The sequence below is a fragment of the Pelecanus crispus genome, chromosome 12 (genome assembly GCF_030463565.1).
Source record: "Pelecanus crispus isolate bPelCri1 chromosome 12, bPelCri1.pri, whole genome shotgun sequence".
In the NCBI taxonomy this organism is placed as follows: domain Eukaryota; kingdom Metazoa; phylum Chordata; class Aves; order Pelecaniformes; family Pelecanidae; genus Pelecanus; species Pelecanus crispus.
Window position 1 is genome coordinate 5,701,505 of NC_134654.1, and position 20,287 is coordinate 5,721,791.

At 46.4% G+C, this 20,287-nt stretch overlaps 1 protein-coding gene across 5 annotated transcripts in view; it reads right to left on the reverse strand.

Moving 5' to 3' along the window:
• Nucleotides 1-5,318: 5,318 nt before the first annotated feature.
• The window catches only part of TAOK1 (TAO kinase 1), a 37,436-nt gene continuing 22,467 nt past the window's right edge, over nt 5,319-20,287 (reverse strand). For 4 of the 5 annotated variants that reach the window (XM_009479096.2, XM_075719523.1, XM_009479095.2 and 1 more), the window contains 5 exons: nt 18,600-18,803; nt 17,844-18,083; nt 13,913-14,125; nt 12,656-12,838; nt 5,319-8,305 (listed from right to left, as the gene is read on the reverse strand). In XM_009479096.2, the coding sequence (XP_009477371.1) occupies nt 7,844-8,305; nt 12,656-12,838; nt 13,913-14,125; nt 17,844-18,083; nt 18,600-18,803 (1,302 nt within the window). In that variant the 3' untranslated portion in view covers nt 5,319-7,843. The remainder of the gene's footprint in view (nt 8,306-12,655; nt 12,839-13,912; nt 14,126-17,843; nt 18,084-18,599; nt 18,804-20,287) is intronic. The other variant, XM_009479097.2, reaches the window with a different exon arrangement.

Consider the following 20,287-nt stretch of genomic DNA (forward strand, 5'->3'; position numbering starts at 1 on the left):
TTTAGTTGACTGGCAAAAGACCTGGCATTTGCACAGAAGCTGCAAATGGAAAATAGCCATCCCCTCCTCCCACCCGCTGCATCCCAGCCCAGAAAAATCCCAAACTGTTGGCGGAAGAAGAAAAAAAAAACAGGGGTGGAGGAGAGGAAGGGGGGACGACGGGACAGGTTGGAAAATACCAGGTTTGAGTTAACATTTCCTTGACTTCACACAATGCTTGTGCAAAAAAAGAAACAAAACAAAACCCCCAAACAAAACCAAAACCAGAAACATGCTGGAAATAATGAAAACAAATGGAAAGTAATATATAAAATTAAAAATATAAATAGGATGTCTGGCTGACTGGTAGAAGAATAGGTCATTTAGGTTACAAAAAGGAATATACATTCAAGAGGCTCTGAACCCAGCGGGGTAACTGATGTTAAACTTGTGTTAATAGTTAGGCTAGAATTCTCAAGTTTGTCTTTTAAAATCTTCACAATACAAGCAAGCTATTTTTAAAAAAATGTACACTATACACACCTCACACAGCTTCTCCTATCCGTATTACACACGTTACACTACCCTCCCATCCACGAAACCGAGGGGGTTCCCGCGGGCCCCCCCTCCCCGACCCGCTGGCCCCGAGGTGTCGAGGTGGCGGTGGGGCGGCGATGGCTGCGGAGCCCCAGGCAGGTCGCTCGGCCCTCCACGTCTCACCACAACCTTCTCAAGCATTTACAAGTCACCAAAGGGCTGTAGCCTTTTATGTTATACACACTTCACTTTGTAACGTTAATTATTTACATCAGGGCTGCCCCCCTCCCCCCCCCCCCCCCCCCCCAAATCTTTTAGCTGTTTCTAGGCAGGTAAAAAAATGTTCCTGTTCCAAGCAAGCAGGGGGAAGAGCTGCGGGGGGTTAGGAGGGAAGAAAAGCCGAAGAAAGGAAGGGGGTGGTTTGCTTGCCAGAAGCCGAACGCGTACGCGCACGTATGCCTCTCCTTCTCTGATCCTTGAATCCGTACAAGCTCCCATCCCCTACGACCTCCGGGACAACCAGACCTGGAGAGCACGGCCTCACCGGCGCTCAAACTCCTCTGCTCGCAGCTTCCCGTGACGCTCAGCAAAGCTATTCTCAACTTGCAGACTTGCCTCTGCCACAAGACAAGGAGCACAGGTCCTTACTTCATCCCTCGGAAGCGCGGGGGAGCCCACCCCTCACTCAGCAGCGGGTCTTGCAGCGCAAGCCAGCCGCAGCCGGGGCAGGGACACCGAGACCCCCGCAAGCCACCGCATCGCACCTGCAAACTCGCCCTTCGTTGTCGCCGCCGGCTGCAGTCAGGCTCTGCCGGAGCCGTGCAATAGCAGCGGCGACGTACTTCAGCTCATTAACAACCCTGTGCTGATTTCTAAACTCTGCTGAGCTCAGAGTTGCCATAGAAATGCGTGATCCTGGCACTAAAAGCAGGCAACAATCTTAAATGAAAGTCCTTTTTTTTTTTTTTTTTTCTTTTTTTTTCTTTTCTCCAGTAGGTTTAGATCATCTTGGGTTTAAGACAAAAGCAGTCAGAAGGGGAAAACAGATCATTTCTAGAGAGGTTGAAAAAATATCATCGTAAGCCGGTATTAAACTGCAGCAAAGAACCTGAACTCGGTTCCCATCGAGTTCAGCCCCAGAGAAAGCTCGAAGCCACCGCTCCGTCCCTCGCACTGCCCACCGTACAGCACACGACGCCGAAGGGAAGAAGATTCCACACAGCAAACGCGGAAAACCCGGCTGAAGGCGGGCAACCGAAAGCCCCAGGCGAGCGGCCGTCGGCCTCCCCAGCCCTCCTGCCCCATCGGCTGCCGCTGCGCCTCCCCCGCTCGCAATATTTAAGCACAATTCCTCACAGCATCACTTTGACAAGTCTCGGGGATTAGATGCATGCTGAACTACGACTGGCAATTACAGTAGCTTTTTGCTAGCTGGCACATACTGTATCTATAAATTTTAGTACAAAAACTTAAAAAATACAGAAACTAGGTCAATTTGTTAACTACATATTTACAGATAATTACAATTCTTTTCACTCACAATAATTAAACTAATTGTCAGTGAAAATTCAAACTGTGCATGTTCTGAGGTACCCGTACTCAGGGGTGGGGAGCGGGGCAGGGGACCGGAGGGGCGAGGTGGGGGGGCAAGATCCCCCCGGCTTTGTTCACATCCCTGGGGGCAACGCTCGCCCCTCCTGGTTCCTGGACTCAGTGTGTGCACTCAGAGAAAGCAAGGAGAGAGGGAACCGATGTTGGGGTTGTTTTTTTTTTTTTTTTTTGTCCTAGGATGCGGCTTTAGGATGTTCTGAGGACGCCAGACGGGTGCGAAGCCAATGGTCACGTACCAAACTGCCTTCCTCCCCCCGCAGAGGAGCCTTCAGGTGAAGTGCAAGTATTGAGACCCACAGCTCGGTGGTTAAGGTGCTTGTTTGCCGGCAAATCCGATTTACTAAGTCCCTCTCTAGCTGATAAAGGCCGTTCCGTCCCCAGCAAAGCCTGGGCCGAGGGGCAGGGCAGGGATGCAGCAGGCAGCGGCACAGCCCCAGCTGGCCGAATCTCACCGTGCAACAGGAACCAGGGTTATCTGCTGCCACCGTTCCCTCGTGGGGTGATGTTTACCATGACCGCTAGATGAGGTTTGGTTTTCTTTTTTTTGGCTGTGAACAGCTACCCACAACCCTCCAAAGCGCCTCACACGTATGTCTTAACAGACTCCGGCTCAATCGACTCGTAAAAGTGCAAACTGAAACAAACACAGCAGAGGGACACCGACCGGCATCCCCGTCCGGGCATCCACCGCTCCGCCATCCTCGGCACGCGGCTCTGGGCTCAGCCGGCCAGCGCCGCGGTGGGAAGGTCCCGCAGGCAGGAGCACAGCTAAAGACAACACTACTCATTGTGAAAGGGTAAGGATGTCCCAACCACACCCAAGCCTCACCTAAAAAGCTCGCAAAAGACCTTCCAAAAGGGACAGGGGGGAGAATTGCCTCCAAATTCTCTGATAGCGCAAAGAAGAGAGCCCATGTTTGGCGCGCTGCTGAGCTGGCCGGGCTTCCCCGGGGGGTAAATATCGCAGCTGGATGAATGTTTGTGACTCGACACACGCAAGAACCATTTATCCCCCAAACTGCCAGATGTCTCACTAAGATGGGGTCTGTAGAGGACAAAGGAGAAGGTTAGAAGGGTCTTCACAGCTTGGGGAGCTCGCGGTGTCCAGCATGGCACTTGCCCCTCTGCTATGAAAAAGACCAGCGCAAGATTTACTAGAAATGTCGAGCAAGCACCCAGGAGAAAAACAAGTCTGTCCTCTGCTTACTGGACTCGAGTAACAAAACACACATGCCTAAGCAGAATAAAGAAGGGACCAAAAGTGCCTGTGTGTGGGTGTATATATATGTATGTGTGTGCTGTACACGCACACACACACACACACGTATCTCTTAAATCTTCCAATTTCGCTTCTCTTTTGATCCTCCGCATAACCTGCTCTAGTTATTAGACACAGACAAAGGTAGACAGTGTTCAGAGTCAGCGGCGGCTTGAACTCAGGATTGCCAAAACTCAGTGCCGGTGCAGCGTGCCAAGACCGTGCCGGGCTTGTGATCTTTCGTGGCGAGACGCAGCTGGGGACTCGAGCTCAGCCTGCTGAGCACTTCCCCAGCCCACTCGCCGCTTCCCCAGCAGATCGGTACATCGCCTCAGCTGCTTTCCTATCGCTATACCATCTTGTTTTCTTCTGTCTTCTGACTTTCTGGTACCCTCCAGGAGCTCTCTTCTCTCCTTTACAGCACACCCATAGCAGCTAGCCTACCCTCCCACTCCCCAGAAAAAGAAAGCTACAATTAGCAGGGCAGCATTTAAGCGAGGGCGTTTGCGTTCAGCCCTGGCACAGCTTGCGCGGACGTATGTGCCCTCGCCCTAAAGCGCCCTGCTGCAGGGGTTGCTTTTGCTCATGAACAGGAGTGCTAAAGAACAGCGGAACTGAAGTGCCCTGACAGAAATGCACAGCATGAGGTGTGTGCACGTATACCCACACACACGTACGTACAGAGTATATAAATATATACAAATGAGATACCATATATATAACCAGAGAGATGTGCGTATTCAACAGAGTAATGGTAGACAGTGGTACAATACAATTTATTGCCTCTCAAGAAATGGCACGTAAGCAGGGTCACAGGGGCAGGGCGGCTTGAAGTGCAAGGGGCCCTTTTCCCTGGGGGGGTGTTAATAAACGGCATCATCCCAGATCTACCGGGGTGCACCCCGTGCAGGTTACAGCTAGCGTGCAACGCACGTTCTTCTGGAGTGGGAGGGCTGGGTGGGATACAGAGCGATGCCAGCCTGGCCCCAAGCCAGGCAAGGAATGGCTGCAGGGAATTTTCTGTGGAAAGCTTGGTATCGTACCACATTTACTTCTTCAACCCCTTTGAAGCTCACAGGCTTGGAGCAAATGCAGGTGAAACAGAGCTGGCCTCCATTTCAGTGCTGCATCCGAGGAAGAAAGCACGTAATGTTCAACATGGAAGGGAGAGGTGGCTGCTGACTCCCTGGGACCATGGAGAACAAGAAAAACGTGGTCCCTTTCACTGATTTTAATTAAGTAAAATGGAAAGAAATTCAAATCAGAAAGAGGTGAAAATGCTGGCTCCTCTGTTTTTTTTTTTTTCATCTCTGGGCTAAACTACATCAGAACTTTAGGTCTTTGCAAAGGGGACAGAAAAATAACCACAGAGTAAGAGATTTCAGGGGTCAAGCTGGTGATTTGAAAATTCTGCAATAAAATTTGCAAAGTAGTCCACACAGAAGAGTTTCCCCAGTGTTAAATACGAACATAAAAGATGTAAAAGAACACCTTTGCTGAGGTACTGGAGTAGTTTCCACAATTTACAGATTACAGTATTTTTAAAACCAAAGTTAGGGCATGACTGCAACGAGTACAATATGGAGTAATTGGTCTCACTTTTAAAAAACAGAGTTTGCAAACTGATTCAGAGAGTGTTTGCGTTCTCTCTAGCATACTTTACAGTTGTTTATGTATCTCAGAAATATACCCGAGATACATTAAAATTCCCAACACCAAGGGCCTCCTCATATACCTCCAAGGCACAGCCTGACCCTGAGTCCCTCTGGCTACGGCTGCACAACGGGGCACTTTCTCTCAAGATCAGGCTTGTTTGGGACAGCTTTCCTTCCCCCACGTACACACAGGGACACACACATTTAGACCAGTTGATCTGAATCAGTTTTTGCAAACTATTTTAATTAAAATATTAACTTGTTGGAATAGTCCAGGTCTGCACATGATATACATGTAAAAATGGTTACTACACAATTCTTTTTGAATACAAAAAAAGCCAATATGGGATAGCCATCATTTGGATTCAGCATTCAGTCATGCTTGACATTACACAAAGAGATGGGTTGAGAGAATTCTGTTGAAAGTAGCTCAATTTAAGCCAGAGACTTTGACCAAATTCAAACCATAACAGAAGCAAAAGAATGAACCCACTGAACTTGCAGGTATAGCCTGTCCCCGCTGTCACTGCTGCTGTTTGTGATAGAGGAGCTGAACTTCAAAACGCTGCGTTAGCACCATGCTCTGGGCACACCCTCCACTCTCACGTGGCAAATCCCGAACAATTTTGGCCTCTCATTTCATTTTTGTCTTTCTTTCTAAACCCAGGAAAATACAGGTATCTTTCCTGAATCAGTTTCGCTGCATTTCAACAACACTGCAATGCAAAAGAATGACCCCAAAACATCCAATTCCACATAAAAACATAGCAGAGGAAAGGACAGGACAATTCACAGTCACCACTTGCCCCGGCGGGGGGCAACCTGAGTCACCTCCACGGGACCACCGCCTCATCCCAGGCTTCCGTCAACTGTTAGTACTACAAAGCTCCTTACTAAGGGGCTGCTCAAACATATTTTGGTAGAGCTTCCATCTTCGCTTAGAGTGATGTGCTACGTCAAGATGCTAGAAATCCCAGTTGGATTCACCAGACACTGGCAGAGAGTTAAGGATTGGGAGTGGATGTTAATTTAGCTAACGAAAGAACGTCGCCCTGTTGAGAGTACTGAACAGCAGCGAGACACTAGAGTATTTACTATATAAATATGTCACATGGACAAACACATTCGGAAAACCTTGCTTTTGAACCCTATAAACATATTAAAGGCAAATCCTAGAGTTAGCAGCTAGTGTTTTCTTCAAGATGATTAGTGTGCAAGGAAAAACATTTACAAAGAACCCTGGCTGGTCAGTCCCCAAGACGGAAATCTTTGCCTCAAGCCAAACTTCATCTACCTGCTCTTTCCCTAGCCCCAAGTGCTGGCTGACCCGGACCGCCCTGGCACTGGCACAAGAGCATGGGGGCACCTCCAGTTCCCAGCACTAAGGGATGACACAATGCCACAAAGTCATTCGGTTAATTAGACTCCCTGACCCCTTTATCACCGTATGGATTTCACAACCTCCTTTGCTTCCTTTCAGTAGTACAGCAGCTCCAACGAGCCTCTGGAAGTAGTGCCTTCTTGCATGGTGTGATATGCTGCCAAAAATATCACAGCATCTCAAGGGACCGTAAAAGTTGTGAAGTATTGCAGCAACGAAAATAATAAAAAGGAGCCTCACATGCAGCAAGATCTACAGTGGTGGTGTGGGTTAGTCATCAGCTGGGAAAGAGTCATTGGCTCAGCTCCTCCTGGTACACTGTGGCAACTAAACATTTAAACAGTTGGCTACACTCTACATGTAAACAGGAAATTGCAACAAGCCAAAAAGGTAATAAATTGGTGGATGTAGTGTAATAATGAAAAACCCGATCAATGACATTTTATGACTATGGCATCCTTCAAAATACCTCTGGCATTTGAGACTGATTGGCTGAAAGTCTAAACATTTCTGAATGGAGCAAAAAGGACTATGCTGGGCTCCAATAATTATTCTGATGCTTAGCTAAAATGAGATGTCACAGTATTAGCTGTACAAGTGCATTACTTATGCTCCTCTGCCCAACCTCGTCTGAGCTACCAGCAGCACAGTCAGGGAGTGCCAAAGCAGGAATACAATTTTGAACATTTCTAGCCTGTTCCCTCCGGACAGGTTTACCTACACACTTCTCGGGAAGCTGACCAGTGCCTTCTGAGAGAATGTCACTTCTTACGCGACACGGAGCGGGCACTTGGGTAGAAGGGCCCTGCTGAGCCCTGGTGTCTCTTGGCCTCTCTTCTCACCCTTCTTCCTCATCTACAAGTCTTTGAAAATGCCTCTTGGCAGAGGCAATACCCTAGAAATGTATCCAATTTAATGACAAATAAAAATGGAACAGAAGATCCAGCTGTTCCTCCCCTGGATGTTGGTTTAAAGGCAGCTCGCCTGGTTTTTGCAGGGTGGCAGTTCGAAATTTATGGACATGGGAGGAGGTCTCCATTCTCCCTCAGACTTCCTATGGTTGGCGTGACAAGGGCAGTCTGAGGCCCTTCTGTCCTGTCAGTGTGACAACCACCAGCCAGCTCTTCTGACTAATTGCATATATTTCTCAGACGCCCTCCCAAGACCCCTCCAAAAAGTAAAAAATGACAACAAAAAAAAACCCCCCAAAAAACCACCCCCGCAAACCCTGCAGCCAAATACTATGACATCCCAGTTAGTAAACACAAAACGTAATGCTTTACAAAATGAATACAATATTCCATGTGCACCCAGCTTCCACACGTCAGCACCGCACTGAGGAGGCTGCTGGGCTGGTGTCTGTAGGCAGTTTCTGTTGGCAGACAGCTCCAGTGGAATTGCCACCCTCAGTTATTGTTTAAGTTATGTATAAGACATGTGTGAACCATTGGATATTTGTGAAGTAACACTTGTGCTCCTGCTCATGCCCTGTTCCGTCCGTCCCCCAGAAGCTGTCCGCCTCAGAGCCTGGGGGCTGTTGCGGACCCCTATAGCACTACTTCGAGGTACCCCCTGCATGGGCCCCGAGGGGTGACCCCATGGCTGGGGTCCACCTTGCATTGGATGGCCCCAAGCTTGTGGTGGGCCACCCATGGGATGACCCCAGTGAGGTCCTGCACCCCCAGTAGGATTGTGGGACCAGCCAGAAGCTCCCGGGTAGCTGTGGCTGAACGCCTCGGGGGAGAGATTAGAAAGAACCATATTACTAAAACCTAGCCTCATGCTTTCTGAGTCAAAGGCTTCAATCTCGCGAGCTTGACGCTCCAGCAGGCTTCGTATCCGTTCGGTACGCTCGTTCTGCAACGCCAGCATCTCCTCCTCAATCTAGGAAGGAAAAAAGAAGAGACAGTCTGTAGCAGCAGGACTTCTTTACAGGCAGGGCCTCAACTCTCCAAAGCACTTGTAACAGCAAGCTAAGGAGGAACCTTCTCCCCACGTTCCTACATGAGACCGGATCTAGATCAGATGTCCACTGACACACAATCTGTTCTGAACACAAAGGGCTAAGTCCCATAGACCTGCACATTCCAAAGCATGGTGAACATCAGTTGGAAGGTTTTGTTCCCCGTTCCCTGGTGATGACAGAAGTTTTAAAGATGCAAAGCCACAGTTTGCAGTGATACTAACAGCTTGACACAGGTTAATCTTTTAAGATGCAGCAAAGTCTACAGCGTCCATAAAAGCCTACTGGGAAAGCACCTTCAGATACAGCCAAGCACAGTGCCTATACAGTCAAATACCTGCCAACACAGCTTAATGTGACCTTCACTGTTTGTAGCTGAATGTGATGATGACGACTGCCATTTTCTCCAGATTCAATGTACGAGCCCACACTCAGTTTCCTCTCCAACGTTCGCTGGCCAGATTTTCTTAGCTCATGTTTATCACCTCCTATCTACCCCTTTCCTAAATTGGTTTCTCCTGTTTCATTACCCTGATACCTTCTCCAGGGTGTGTGGCTGAAGAAAGCAGTGATGTTTGAACTGCATGGCAGATTATTAGCTACATGATACGCAAGCTGGCAACTCCAATTTCTTTCCCATAACACTGTTCCAAATTGGTTTCCAACGGTACTTTGGTAGGGGCACTGGGATCAGCTCTCTAAGTACAGAAAACATGGGGCTACGGCCTCCTGACACCCATCAGACAGGGATGAAAGCCTTTCTTATTGAAATCTTTGCAGTCAGGTGGAGAACCAAAGAATCGCTCCATTATCTTCTTGCCAGCACTGAAAAAGCTACTTTTGGCCTCAGTGAAAAAGACCAAATGGGTAAAAAGCAGCAGCCAAGACTTTTAGCATAGCTCACTGGCATCTCCCCTGCCGTCAGCAGTAACGTGGCCAAGAGGTGTTATCTTGGTCTGTGCTAAAGGTACTGGGCAGAGCTTGCACTTGTAAGCACTCTCTTGCCTTAGTCAGGGAATATGCAAAGTGATTTCATCTGGAATTTAGGAAACAATCTGCTCCAGCGTGAGTCATCTCCTGAGCCATTTGGGGCTTTCAGAAACTGCCTTATCCACTTGCCTGTTTCTTAGCGCCAGGCGAGTGACACTGACTCTCTCCACAGAGCAGCCTTGCTCACTCCTGCTGAAAGCCACGCAGTGGTCAGCTGCCTTGGAAAAGACAGAAGGGGAAGAAGGTGCCTTCTCTAATGTTAGCTCTTTAAAATGCTCCACTTGTTTTTTCCAGTCCTGCTATCTAAGCAGAATCCTCCTCTTCCTTTTTCAAAACTACACTGTCTTCAGCACGTCCAGCTGCTCAGTTTTCAGGCTCTGCGACAGCATAACACGCGGGACTTAGTGAAACTGAGCTTCACAGAAAGACATGCCTAACACACCACATTAAAATGACATCCCTTAGAAACAACCTCGGGTTGCAGGACTCTGAAGATGAGGTGTCTGAGGCATGTGGGAAGGAAATGAGTAAATCTGAAGTCTTTTAAAGACGCTCTTGGGACATGCTCATTACTGGTGCAACACAAACAGCATAGCATCAGGGTATAGCTTGTACAGCGCCTCGGTCACTGGCACTTAAAGGCTGCGCATCGACGGGGCTGGTTACTCCCTCCTTAGCCCAAGTCAGATGTGTGTGCTCTGGTGAGTTACTATGGCGATGGGCACCATCAAAAATAAAGAGCAGTGTGCTGAGAAGGAAGCAGAGTCCTATGCACACCCTAACTTCTGGAATCTGGTTTATTATTGAACATCAGGGACTGACTTTGCCAGAGGCTATGTACATATTTGTGAATATAAATTCAGACATTCATCTCGCTCACATACCTGTCCTTTCTCTGGCTGCCAGTTTCAGTTAGCACATGCAAGCAAACACCAGGTGACATTGCTGAGCAACCCACACCGGAATACTCGTAACTCTTAATTCTTACAAAAACAGAACACCCTCTCTCCCCCCAAAGAATACCCCTGGAGAAGGAGGATGCATCTACCTTTGCACCCATATGTTTTCCCTTGAGCTGCCACTAAGTGACTGTAACCCCAGCAAGAAACAGTCTTATCGCTGGTCCGCGACTTTGTGAGTCTGCAAACTCACAAAACTCTGCAACAGAGTTGAATACACTGCACGTATCGCTAAATAAAGGCTCCCACCTATGGAAACTGAAGGACCATCCAATCTTTTGCTATGAGAATCATAGAATCGTTTAGGTTGGAAAAGACCTTTAAGATCATCCAGTCCAACCATTAACCTAACACTACCAAGTCTACCACTAAACCAATTAAGGGTAGAGTAGCAATTTCATGTTTCCTGGCTTGGTGGCTGGATTATTTATAATGAAAGTAAAAACTAGGAATCATTAAGATTGGAAAGGACCTCTAAGATCATCAGTCCAATCATCAACCCAACACCACCATGCCCACTAAACCATGTCCCAGAGTGCCACCTCTGCCCATTTTTTGAACACTTCCAGGGATGGCGACTCCACCACCTCTCTGGGCAGCCTGTTCCAATGCTTGACTACCCTTTCCGTGAAGAAATTTTTCCCAATATCCAATCTAAACCTCCCCTGACGCAGCTTGAGCCCATATTCTAATGCAGTAGTCACATAGGCACACACAGGGCACACAAACACACACAGAAAAATCATGCTAGGTCTTAATTTTATCTTTTTTTTTTCCTATGATGTTGCATTTCTAAGCTTTCTATCACCATTACTGACGCCAAACGCTTCGCAGGGGCTTTCTATGCACAGACTTCAATCCTGGTCCACACTGAAAGACTTACACAACATTATTATCGGTTGATGTGTGTTTCCTTAAGTCACTGGCCTCACTTCAACTTTTAACATAATGCTACGGGCAATGCAATATATGCTGCTCCCACAGACAAGGAGCAATGCCCAGCAGCAGGCTTGCCGTGGCATTCTTCTTCCCAGGGCTCTCGTCAGATCATGCCGCCAGAGGGCAATGCACACCCAGCATAAATATATATTTAAACGCAGGGCTGTGACAGGAGCTGTCCTCTTCTGGATGGGAGCAAATAACTAGCAATGGGGTCTAAAGACAGCTGTTACACACATGAGTGCCGCACGGGAACTCTGTTTTCACAAATTCAGTTACTTCCAGAGATTCGAGTCTACTTGCAGGAGACCAAAGCACAATAGGACTGTTCTGTCTTCTCAGAGATGCTTCCTCAGCTGACCATGAGGTGGAGCAGTTTTATTCCGACAAGGGCCCTCTATCAGCCCAACATCAATCTGTTAGCCTCTGGGAGAAGTTAAGTGTGAAGAACCTCGAGGCCACAGAGTAATTGCCCTAATTTAATAACCGCTGATCGGCAAAGTTGGGAACTGTTGCGTGAATGGTGATGGCTGGCACCCACAGGGCAAATCAAAGGGGAAAAAATTTGCAGGAGGAAGGCTGATTGTGTATTTCCTTTCATTGACTGGTGCATTAGGCTGATTGTGTATTTCCTTTCATTGACTGGTGCATTACCCTTCCCCTGGTCCGTGTAGGCCACTCACATTTCTATACACACGCCATGTCTGGCGCTGCACAGAAAAGCATGCTTCAACAAGGAGCACCAATACACATAGCCAATTACAAGCTGAAATCTAGGGAGCAGCAGGTGACCCGTGCCTGTGGGTCTGGCTACTTCAGTTTGCTTAGGGAAGTGCTGCAGACAGCAGCATTTCCATAACAAGCATAATTTCACAGGGAAACTGCAGGCTGGTTTCCACAGACTGACAAATGGAGCAGATCTGCAGTAAGACAGTATTACCATAGAACACAGGGTCTCAAATGCATTCTACCTTTCCCCCCCGCCCCCTCCCCAAAGATACCTACTACTGACACTATGGAAATTACAAAAGCCCGCCCAACCCCCCCACCCCCCCAGCTTTAGGCTGTTACTGTCTGTCCTCTAATCTGCAGCTCAGAGACAGAAAGAACAGTTCTCTTTCCCTTCTGCCCAGAGAGGCAGGGCTCCCTCTGGCACGCTTCAAGCAGCTCTATCCCAGCCAGAAGCTGCTCACATAGGATGGCTGAGCTGGCAGAAAGTTTAGCCTATGTGTCACTGAGCTATCATCCCAGAGAGGCAAATACCCAAATGATTTGTGTTACTATATACAGCAAGGTAAAAAGCAATTTCTCTATTGATAAGTACAGTGCAATTTAAGATCTGAAATATGGAGCGTGCTAATGATGCTCGCCTGCCCATTTTACCTTCTGCTCAAGGAGGGCCCGACGGAGGGATACCCTCTGTTCAAGATCACGCAGCTCCCGATCATGCTGGGCTTCTGCCTGCATCTTGATTTTACTCTGATATGCATTCAGCAGCTCCAATTCTTGCTGCAGCTGCATCTTCAAAACCTGGCACTCTGCTTCCTGTGCTTCATCCAAACGCAGCTGGGAAAGACAGACAATAGAGATGTTTCACTATGGGGTAACCACTCATGACACTCCAGGGGAGGACCGCGAGGAGGGGGAGAGAATGGGATGGGACTTTGTTTTCTTAGCAATACAATTGGTCTCTATTGTACTTCGTTTCAGTGAACAGAGAACCTATAGTGACAAAGACTGGTGACAGTGAGCCCACAGCGCTAATGCAAGTGATGCTGATGAGCAGTGGCGCCTCAGGAACCACGATCCATACTGCAGAGACCAGACTGCTGGAGGTGCTAACATCCACAGCTCTCCTTTTGCTAGTGGCAAAGAGAAGATCTCTTGTTCTGTTCAGCTGGATTAACCAATTACCTGTACGCAGGAGACTTAAGTCCATACCCCTGCCAATGCAGGACTTTGGGTGAAAGAATATGATGACATAAACCTAAAAGCAATATGATACTGAACTTTTAACCTTCCCATACATAAATTAAGCCAGCTACCCTGCCTCACATTGTCAAATTTGTACAGAGTGATGCAAGCAGGACGCAATATGCAAGAAGTGCAAAGAAAACTGCACATTCAGTTGTAGCAAGGACTCAAAGCATTGCTCATGTGGTCATTCCAAAGAAGGAATCTCTTATAGAAGGAATCACAGAACTTTTGACATTATTTCAGATTTACAGTCAAAGCTCTGGACTCCTCCAGGACTCAATGAGCATCTTCCACCAGTGGGACATGCTTTGATTGGTATCATTGACAAATCAAAACCTAAATGACTTAAGACAGCAAGCCGCACATTATTTAACGATGCTCTAACAGGGACATTTATGTCGCCAAACTTCATGCAAAAGCAGTCCTCTGCCACACAGATGCATCACTTGGCATCTCAGCAACAGCAGCTTCAACCTGCCTGAAGTGGGTAATACCTCTTTTCCTCTGCATTTGAATGCTGCTTTTTAAATACAGAGGAATGACTGTGCTGGGTATGGCGCATGTAGCAGGGAAGCAGACAGCCTGCTGTCAGGATACAGATTGGTTAAAATGCAAACATCCCTATTTGGCTGAGGAACCCTGGGTCCCTCGGAGGTGACTCACAGCTTGTGTAGAGAGCATTTCATTAATGCTGTGATCATACTGCTCAGCCAGGATAGCCAGCTTCCGGGTCTGCTCCTCCTTGAGCCGTTTGAGGACAGCTTTATGTTCACTCTTTGGCGTGGTCTCCAGCAGATGGTTTCTCAGTGCTTTGTACTGTCTGGTTTGGATCTTGCATGTATCCTGAAACTGCTTCTTTATCTGTAGTTCTTTTGACTGGAAAGATGGAGGGGACACAAACAAAGAGAAAAACAGCACGTTTCAAATGGGAGAAATATCCATTCGAATGGATATTTAGGATTGCATTAAGGATATGAGTTCAAGAATCCACAAATGTATATTAACATCTACAGTGCAAGGAGGGAAGCAAAATACACAAGAGGCAACGACTATTGCTGCAGCTGCTTTGACACTGCTACTGTGCGAAACAATTGCAATACAGACACTTTTATAACAAAGCTCCAGCCTAAATACAGCTGTCTCTGCACAAAGAGCCTCACATTTGTCACTGGACTGGATCCAGTCCTGGATGTTGCTTTTCAAGAAAAGTTCTTGAGGGACAGGACTAATTTTTATTAGCACCAAAAGCCATACTTACACATGACTCTGCTTGTATGGCACATATATATGAACAGCACTTAATGTTATGAAAAGAAGCAGATCTGGTGCATGGGAAGGGACAGGGAAAAAGAGCAACACTTTTTCCATTGAGGGTTTGATGAAGATAAGATGTATTCTAACCCTTGATATTACGAACCTGGTTTTCGTAAAGATACTCAAAAAATGGCTGGGAAAGATAAGATGCTTGAAGATGTATGCCACAAGCAACATCAGCATTGTGCCAGTCTAGCAAACGAAACAATTCCCCAGTCCCAATGGAGGCTTACTGGAGACTGAGTTTTCCCTTTGCACTTTGCTAGCATCTCTGTATTGTTTAGAGGCATAACTTTATGACTGCACACAGAGCTGGGAGACACCAATCCTGGAAAAGGTATCTGGACCTGATTTTGCTGTATGACCTTGAGGAAATTAATAAATTTTTCTTTTCACCTGCCTTATCTGCCTCCAGAGCAGCCTTTAAGGGTTAACATCTGCTAAGTGTTTTAAGACCCTAAAAAGGAGGGTGTTCTGGAGTTCCCTGTATCTTCCTACAGGAGGGCTGGCAGGGATAATACTAACTAAACAAAACCCAGAAGTGATGAGCAATGGTGGCTAACTGACAGATAGTCAAGTTTGGCATGGTAAGAAAAAACAAACAAACAAACCCCCCCTCCAAGCCCCCACATCAGGGCAGTCAGTATACACTCTGGGCCATTCCTACTGTCAGCCACCATGGTCAAATCCTGAAGCACTGCGGACAGGAACAGAGCATAGGAGCAGATTCCTGTTCCTTGAATAAGTTGGAAGAGCTCTGCGATCTGAACCAGCAAGGCAAATATATATATGTGCGTGTCTCCCGTCAGCTCCTCCGCTGCCTGCTCCTGGCACTAACTCAAGGCTCAGCGGGGTAGGTGATAAGCACAGCACTTGTAGCTACCTACAACGATGCAGTGGGATCAGACAACATATCCAGCCCAATTTAGACATCAGCATGCTTTGCTGCATAAACTGACAAATTCCACTTTGCTAATCTGATGCAGAAAACAGGACGAAGATGTGTTTCATTCAAACTAAAACGTGTATCATGGAGAGGAATACATCGCTTTGACCCTTTCTGAATTCATAGGAAGTTATTTCCCTCCAGGAAACCTTTAAGGTTATTTCTCCCCGCCCCTAAGGGAAGTGTCAGCGGGTTACACATTCCCATCAGGGACCTGGTCACAGCAAAACACTAGCAATCTATTTTGTCCTCACTTTCTGTGAAGTCTCACTTGGACACCAGACTGTTTACAGGCTTCCAATCCAAAGGCTTTAACAACAGGAAACAGAAGGGAGGGGTAAGATTTCCAGTCAGACTTCTGACAAGATCATTTTGACCTAGTATTGTGAAATACCAGCAAGAGGGTATTTGCATCACAATTAACATGCTTGAAATAATAACAGAGCAGTTTTCACTGAAGGGTGAATTCTAGTTATCGGTCCTTCTGGTGCTGTAATAGTGGCAACAGACACTGACCGTTAAAAGTCTGCTTTCAGGACAAAGGACCTCACTAAATAACAATGGGAAAGCCTGAAACACGTGCCCTCAAGGGAAAATGTTGCTGAGCAGAGAAACTGAACAAATAGTCAAGCTATCTAGTCAAATAAGAATACTTGCCTGCATTAGTCAGAAGCAAGAGAAGAGTTAATACTAGGGAACAGTCTCGATAAATAGGGGATTGTACTACAAACCGAACGGTTGTCCAGCAGGCTGCATTAGCACTGTGTACACGCAAAGGTGCTGGATTGACAGCTCAAGCCTGAAATCCTTCACTAATCACAGAACAGGCATGCAAAGCAAAGTGCAACCTTCCCATGCTCCCTGCAGAATGCTCCAGCCCTATCCTCACTGGAAAAGGGAAGGCGTTGAAGAGTCTGCAGAGGTGAGAGGGCAGCCAAGCCTCTACAGCCCACAAAGACCGCCGATCCTGCTGTCCCGACTGCCAGCAAGGGAACGAGAACGGACATGCTACCCACTCGTGTTTGCACCGCATCACCTTGGGGAGGCAGAACTCATTCATGCTAATCTCAGAAGGATCAACCTAATACAGCTGCTTCAGTTTTATTCAGCTCAGAGTGCAGCGCAGCTTCCCTGTGAAGTCATCAGCTATTTATACACTCTATCCTTGGAGATTCTCAACAGCGATCAGATGGTCCCTTGTTCTCACAAGCTAGGTTTTCACTATTTAATATTATTCTAATATTGACAAATCAGGTTTGGTTTGGTTTTTTTTTTCCTGAAGTTCTATTTTCAAGTTGGTTATTTTCTCTGTAAGAAGATAACTTGCAGGTGGTGAAAACTAAGTCTGATGGGAAATATCACGAAGAGGAAAGACCTAGAACAACAAAGAAACCCCATGCTCAGTATGCCATACACTCATTTTGTTACTGGCACAGCTGAACACTGGGTGGAGAGAAGAAGTCTGCCTCCTCAAAGGAAATGTACCAGGCAGCTTTGTGAAAGGCCTTATACTCCCTTCTCAGACACTTTAGAATAAACCACTGGACTTCTTTGGATGAAGTGAGGGCTTACAATGAAAACACTAAGAGCCTCAATTACAGAGGCCCTATAGTTCTGGTCAGCCACCGCAGTTACAAGGGCAGCATGAGAAACCCATGAGAGCACAACACAGCAAAGGTCAGCGCTAGGAGCTTCCTGAGGACACTGCAGTTGCCTGGTATCTCTCTCTCTTCCCCCCCAACTTGCCAGCATACCAGCCTTAACATAAAAACAATAACAAGGTGTGCTAGCCAAGACCAATAGTGCAGTTCATTTTGATGCACAGAGCAACACAAAGCTTTTTTTCTTTTTTTTTTTTAAACGACACTGCTTCATTACAGAAAAATAGATTTTCTTCTTGTATATGGAGGGAGAAGAGGATCAGAAAACGGTGTAGGAGGAAGAAGGGGGGGGGAGGGCACTGAAAAGATTAAATGCATTTTAAACTACCACAAAAAAGGAAGGCACATTGCTGAGAACAGCAGCTTTTCAAACAAAATGAGGGAATAGTGCTGCTATGGCCTGCCGACAATACACTGCAACCCTGATCACCGTTGCTGTGGTTCATACATACAGTGCTTGTAGGGCTGCAGTTGCACTCTGGCAGTTACACAACTTGACAAATATGACACTTTTTAAAAAGGGTATTCGTTACAGAATGAGACACGTCTTCAAATTAACGAGCTTCAAAATACCCTGGACCTGCATACACTGCAAATGAGAACCGAGCTGTAATGTACCACTTTTCCACCACCACCAGCAGCTCGCGCCCAGAGCTCCTACATCACTTAGTACCTTCAGGCTCTTGGGCTGCTGCCGGACCTCCATGACGTGCTTACGCCTCAGCTCCCGCTCCCGGCGCTTGTTGTATTCCAGCTGGTTGGTGAGCTCGGTCTGGTGCTGGAGTCGGATCAGCTCACAGCGCATCTTCTGGATGGTACTGAGATGGCGGAACTCCAGCTCCTGCATGGACTCGTGCTGACGCAGCAGCATGGCGTGCTCCAGGTCCTTCTGTGTCTGCCTTTTGTTTAACTCCTAACAGGAGGACAGAGGGAGTTACTAGATTCTTTGTACTTACTTGGATTTCCACTCACAGTATGACATTCCACTTTGTTCACAAGGGCATTTCTCTCCTTCCACGGCATTTGAGGACAGAGCACAGGGTTTCTACATCTTATCAGAAGCAGACAGCACCACCACCGGTAATTTTTCCTTCCTTATTTCACTTTTCTTCTTCCTGTTCTAGATGCTCAACAGGATTCACAGTAAGCATTTTCTAGAAAGGACCGTAACTGTTGTGTCTGTTGACTTTTTGGATCTAACAATTCTCCCACAGTAGGGCGTGAATCTGAACATTTGATTCCGCGTGATCCCCTAAATGCCACAGGGATTACCAGATGGCATTGCAAAACATATCGAACCATTATTTTATCAAAAAATTTCAGATGTGGTAATTAAGACTTCAGCGAGACTGGAGTTGGATGGCAGGTGCTCCTGTGAGATACATTTCACATAGGTGGTTCTAGGTCTCATCTCTGCTTATTCTCTTACCTCCCGAACCAGGTCTTGCTCCAGATTATGGCGGCCAAGGAGCATCCGTCTCTTAAAGCGGCGACACTCCAGCTCCAAGTACTGCCTCTGACGCCTCAGTAAGTTGGCTTCTTCCTCTGCCTGGAAATGCTGGATGTTCTCCTTCTGCTTGGAGAGCCACTCCTGCTTCTCCTTCTTTGGAGTGCTCTGGTTTTCATTCAGCTCCTGATAACAGCAAGATAATTAATTGTGGAATAGTCACATTAAGCTCCTTGGCCCTGAACAACTGGACAGACCTGCCTAATAAACTACATTTCAGACAAAGCTGTTCTACCTTGTCTTCTCATGGCCAGTACCATCCCAGCCTCTGCAAAAACGCTTCATATCGCTTATCTAAGGGAACACCAGGAGACAATTCACAGTGGAGCAAATTTAACTACAACTGCATTGGCCATTTTAACCCATCAAAATGCTGGTTCATGTCCACAGTTTCCAGACATATGTATTAGCTCAAAACATAAAAATGATGGTTTGCCACTGAAAACAAAGACACTTGGAGGTCCTGCCATACTGCCTGACAAATGTTTTTACAGGCTCCCAAAGGACTGAGAAGGAAAGCATTGTTATCCTATCTCATTTGCAAATGTTATTCATACAAAACTCCAGCCACATGAAACACATCAGAAAATTCGTGTCTTGCTTGATCAGAACACATACATGTTTTGTAAGTAACTCATCAAGGCAGGGCCACTCACTGAGACTCCATGATTTACAAAAACAATATAAAGAAGTTCACAGGTGAAACGTAAGGCCACAGTTTCCACATTTGTACTAAATTCAATATATAGCTTGAAGCATCTTTGGCAAAAGACTCTACTTGCTTGAATTGCATACTAGAGATGCCCACACAGTAACTAGACTTGTCGTGATACATTTCAACTTAAGTATGAGACAGAACTCCTCTGTATTTCATCAGTGTTTCTTGGTGCTCTGTGATCTACTGCCCACTTAGAAAAAGATTCTATGTTATTATAAAGAGCCCACGCTACTATAAGTTTTTGTTAGATCTTTCTTGGCTCTGCTGCTCTTTAGCCTTTTTTTTCCTCCTGGGAAATGCCTGTGTTTGGGAATATTCCCCTTTGGAGCAAGTTCCAAAGTTGCGTCACACAAGCTGATGGTTGAGCATCAAATGGTTCTTTCAAAAAAATTATTTATAGTGCTTACGGTTTCAGCTACTCCACAAAAAGAATCAGGAAGTTTGATTCTACAGTTTCCCTCCATTTCACAAAGGTCATGATTTTCACTACAATACAGTGATTATTAAACTACTATTTAACACAGCTTTCTCCATTAAAATTACAGTTTTTTACAGATATTTTCATTTAAAAAAATCCTGCAGGTCATCTTTACTGCTCTGTTTTCTTGCTGCTACTAAAGAAACATCATTTAAGTGATAAGAAACTTCACTAACTGCTGCAGTGCATGGTCAATATCTGCAGCAACAAGTATGAGAAAAATGCTCATGACCTTTCTTAAACTACCTTTTTTCATTCCTTAGGATTGCCAAATTTGCATGTTTCTGGCTAAAAAGTAGTATTAAACAATAGGGAAGTTTGTACTTTCACAGGATAAATATATAGGTGCCAATATATAAATAACCCTCTTACTCTAAGGTCAAATATACAAAACAAATACAGTATGTACAGGAC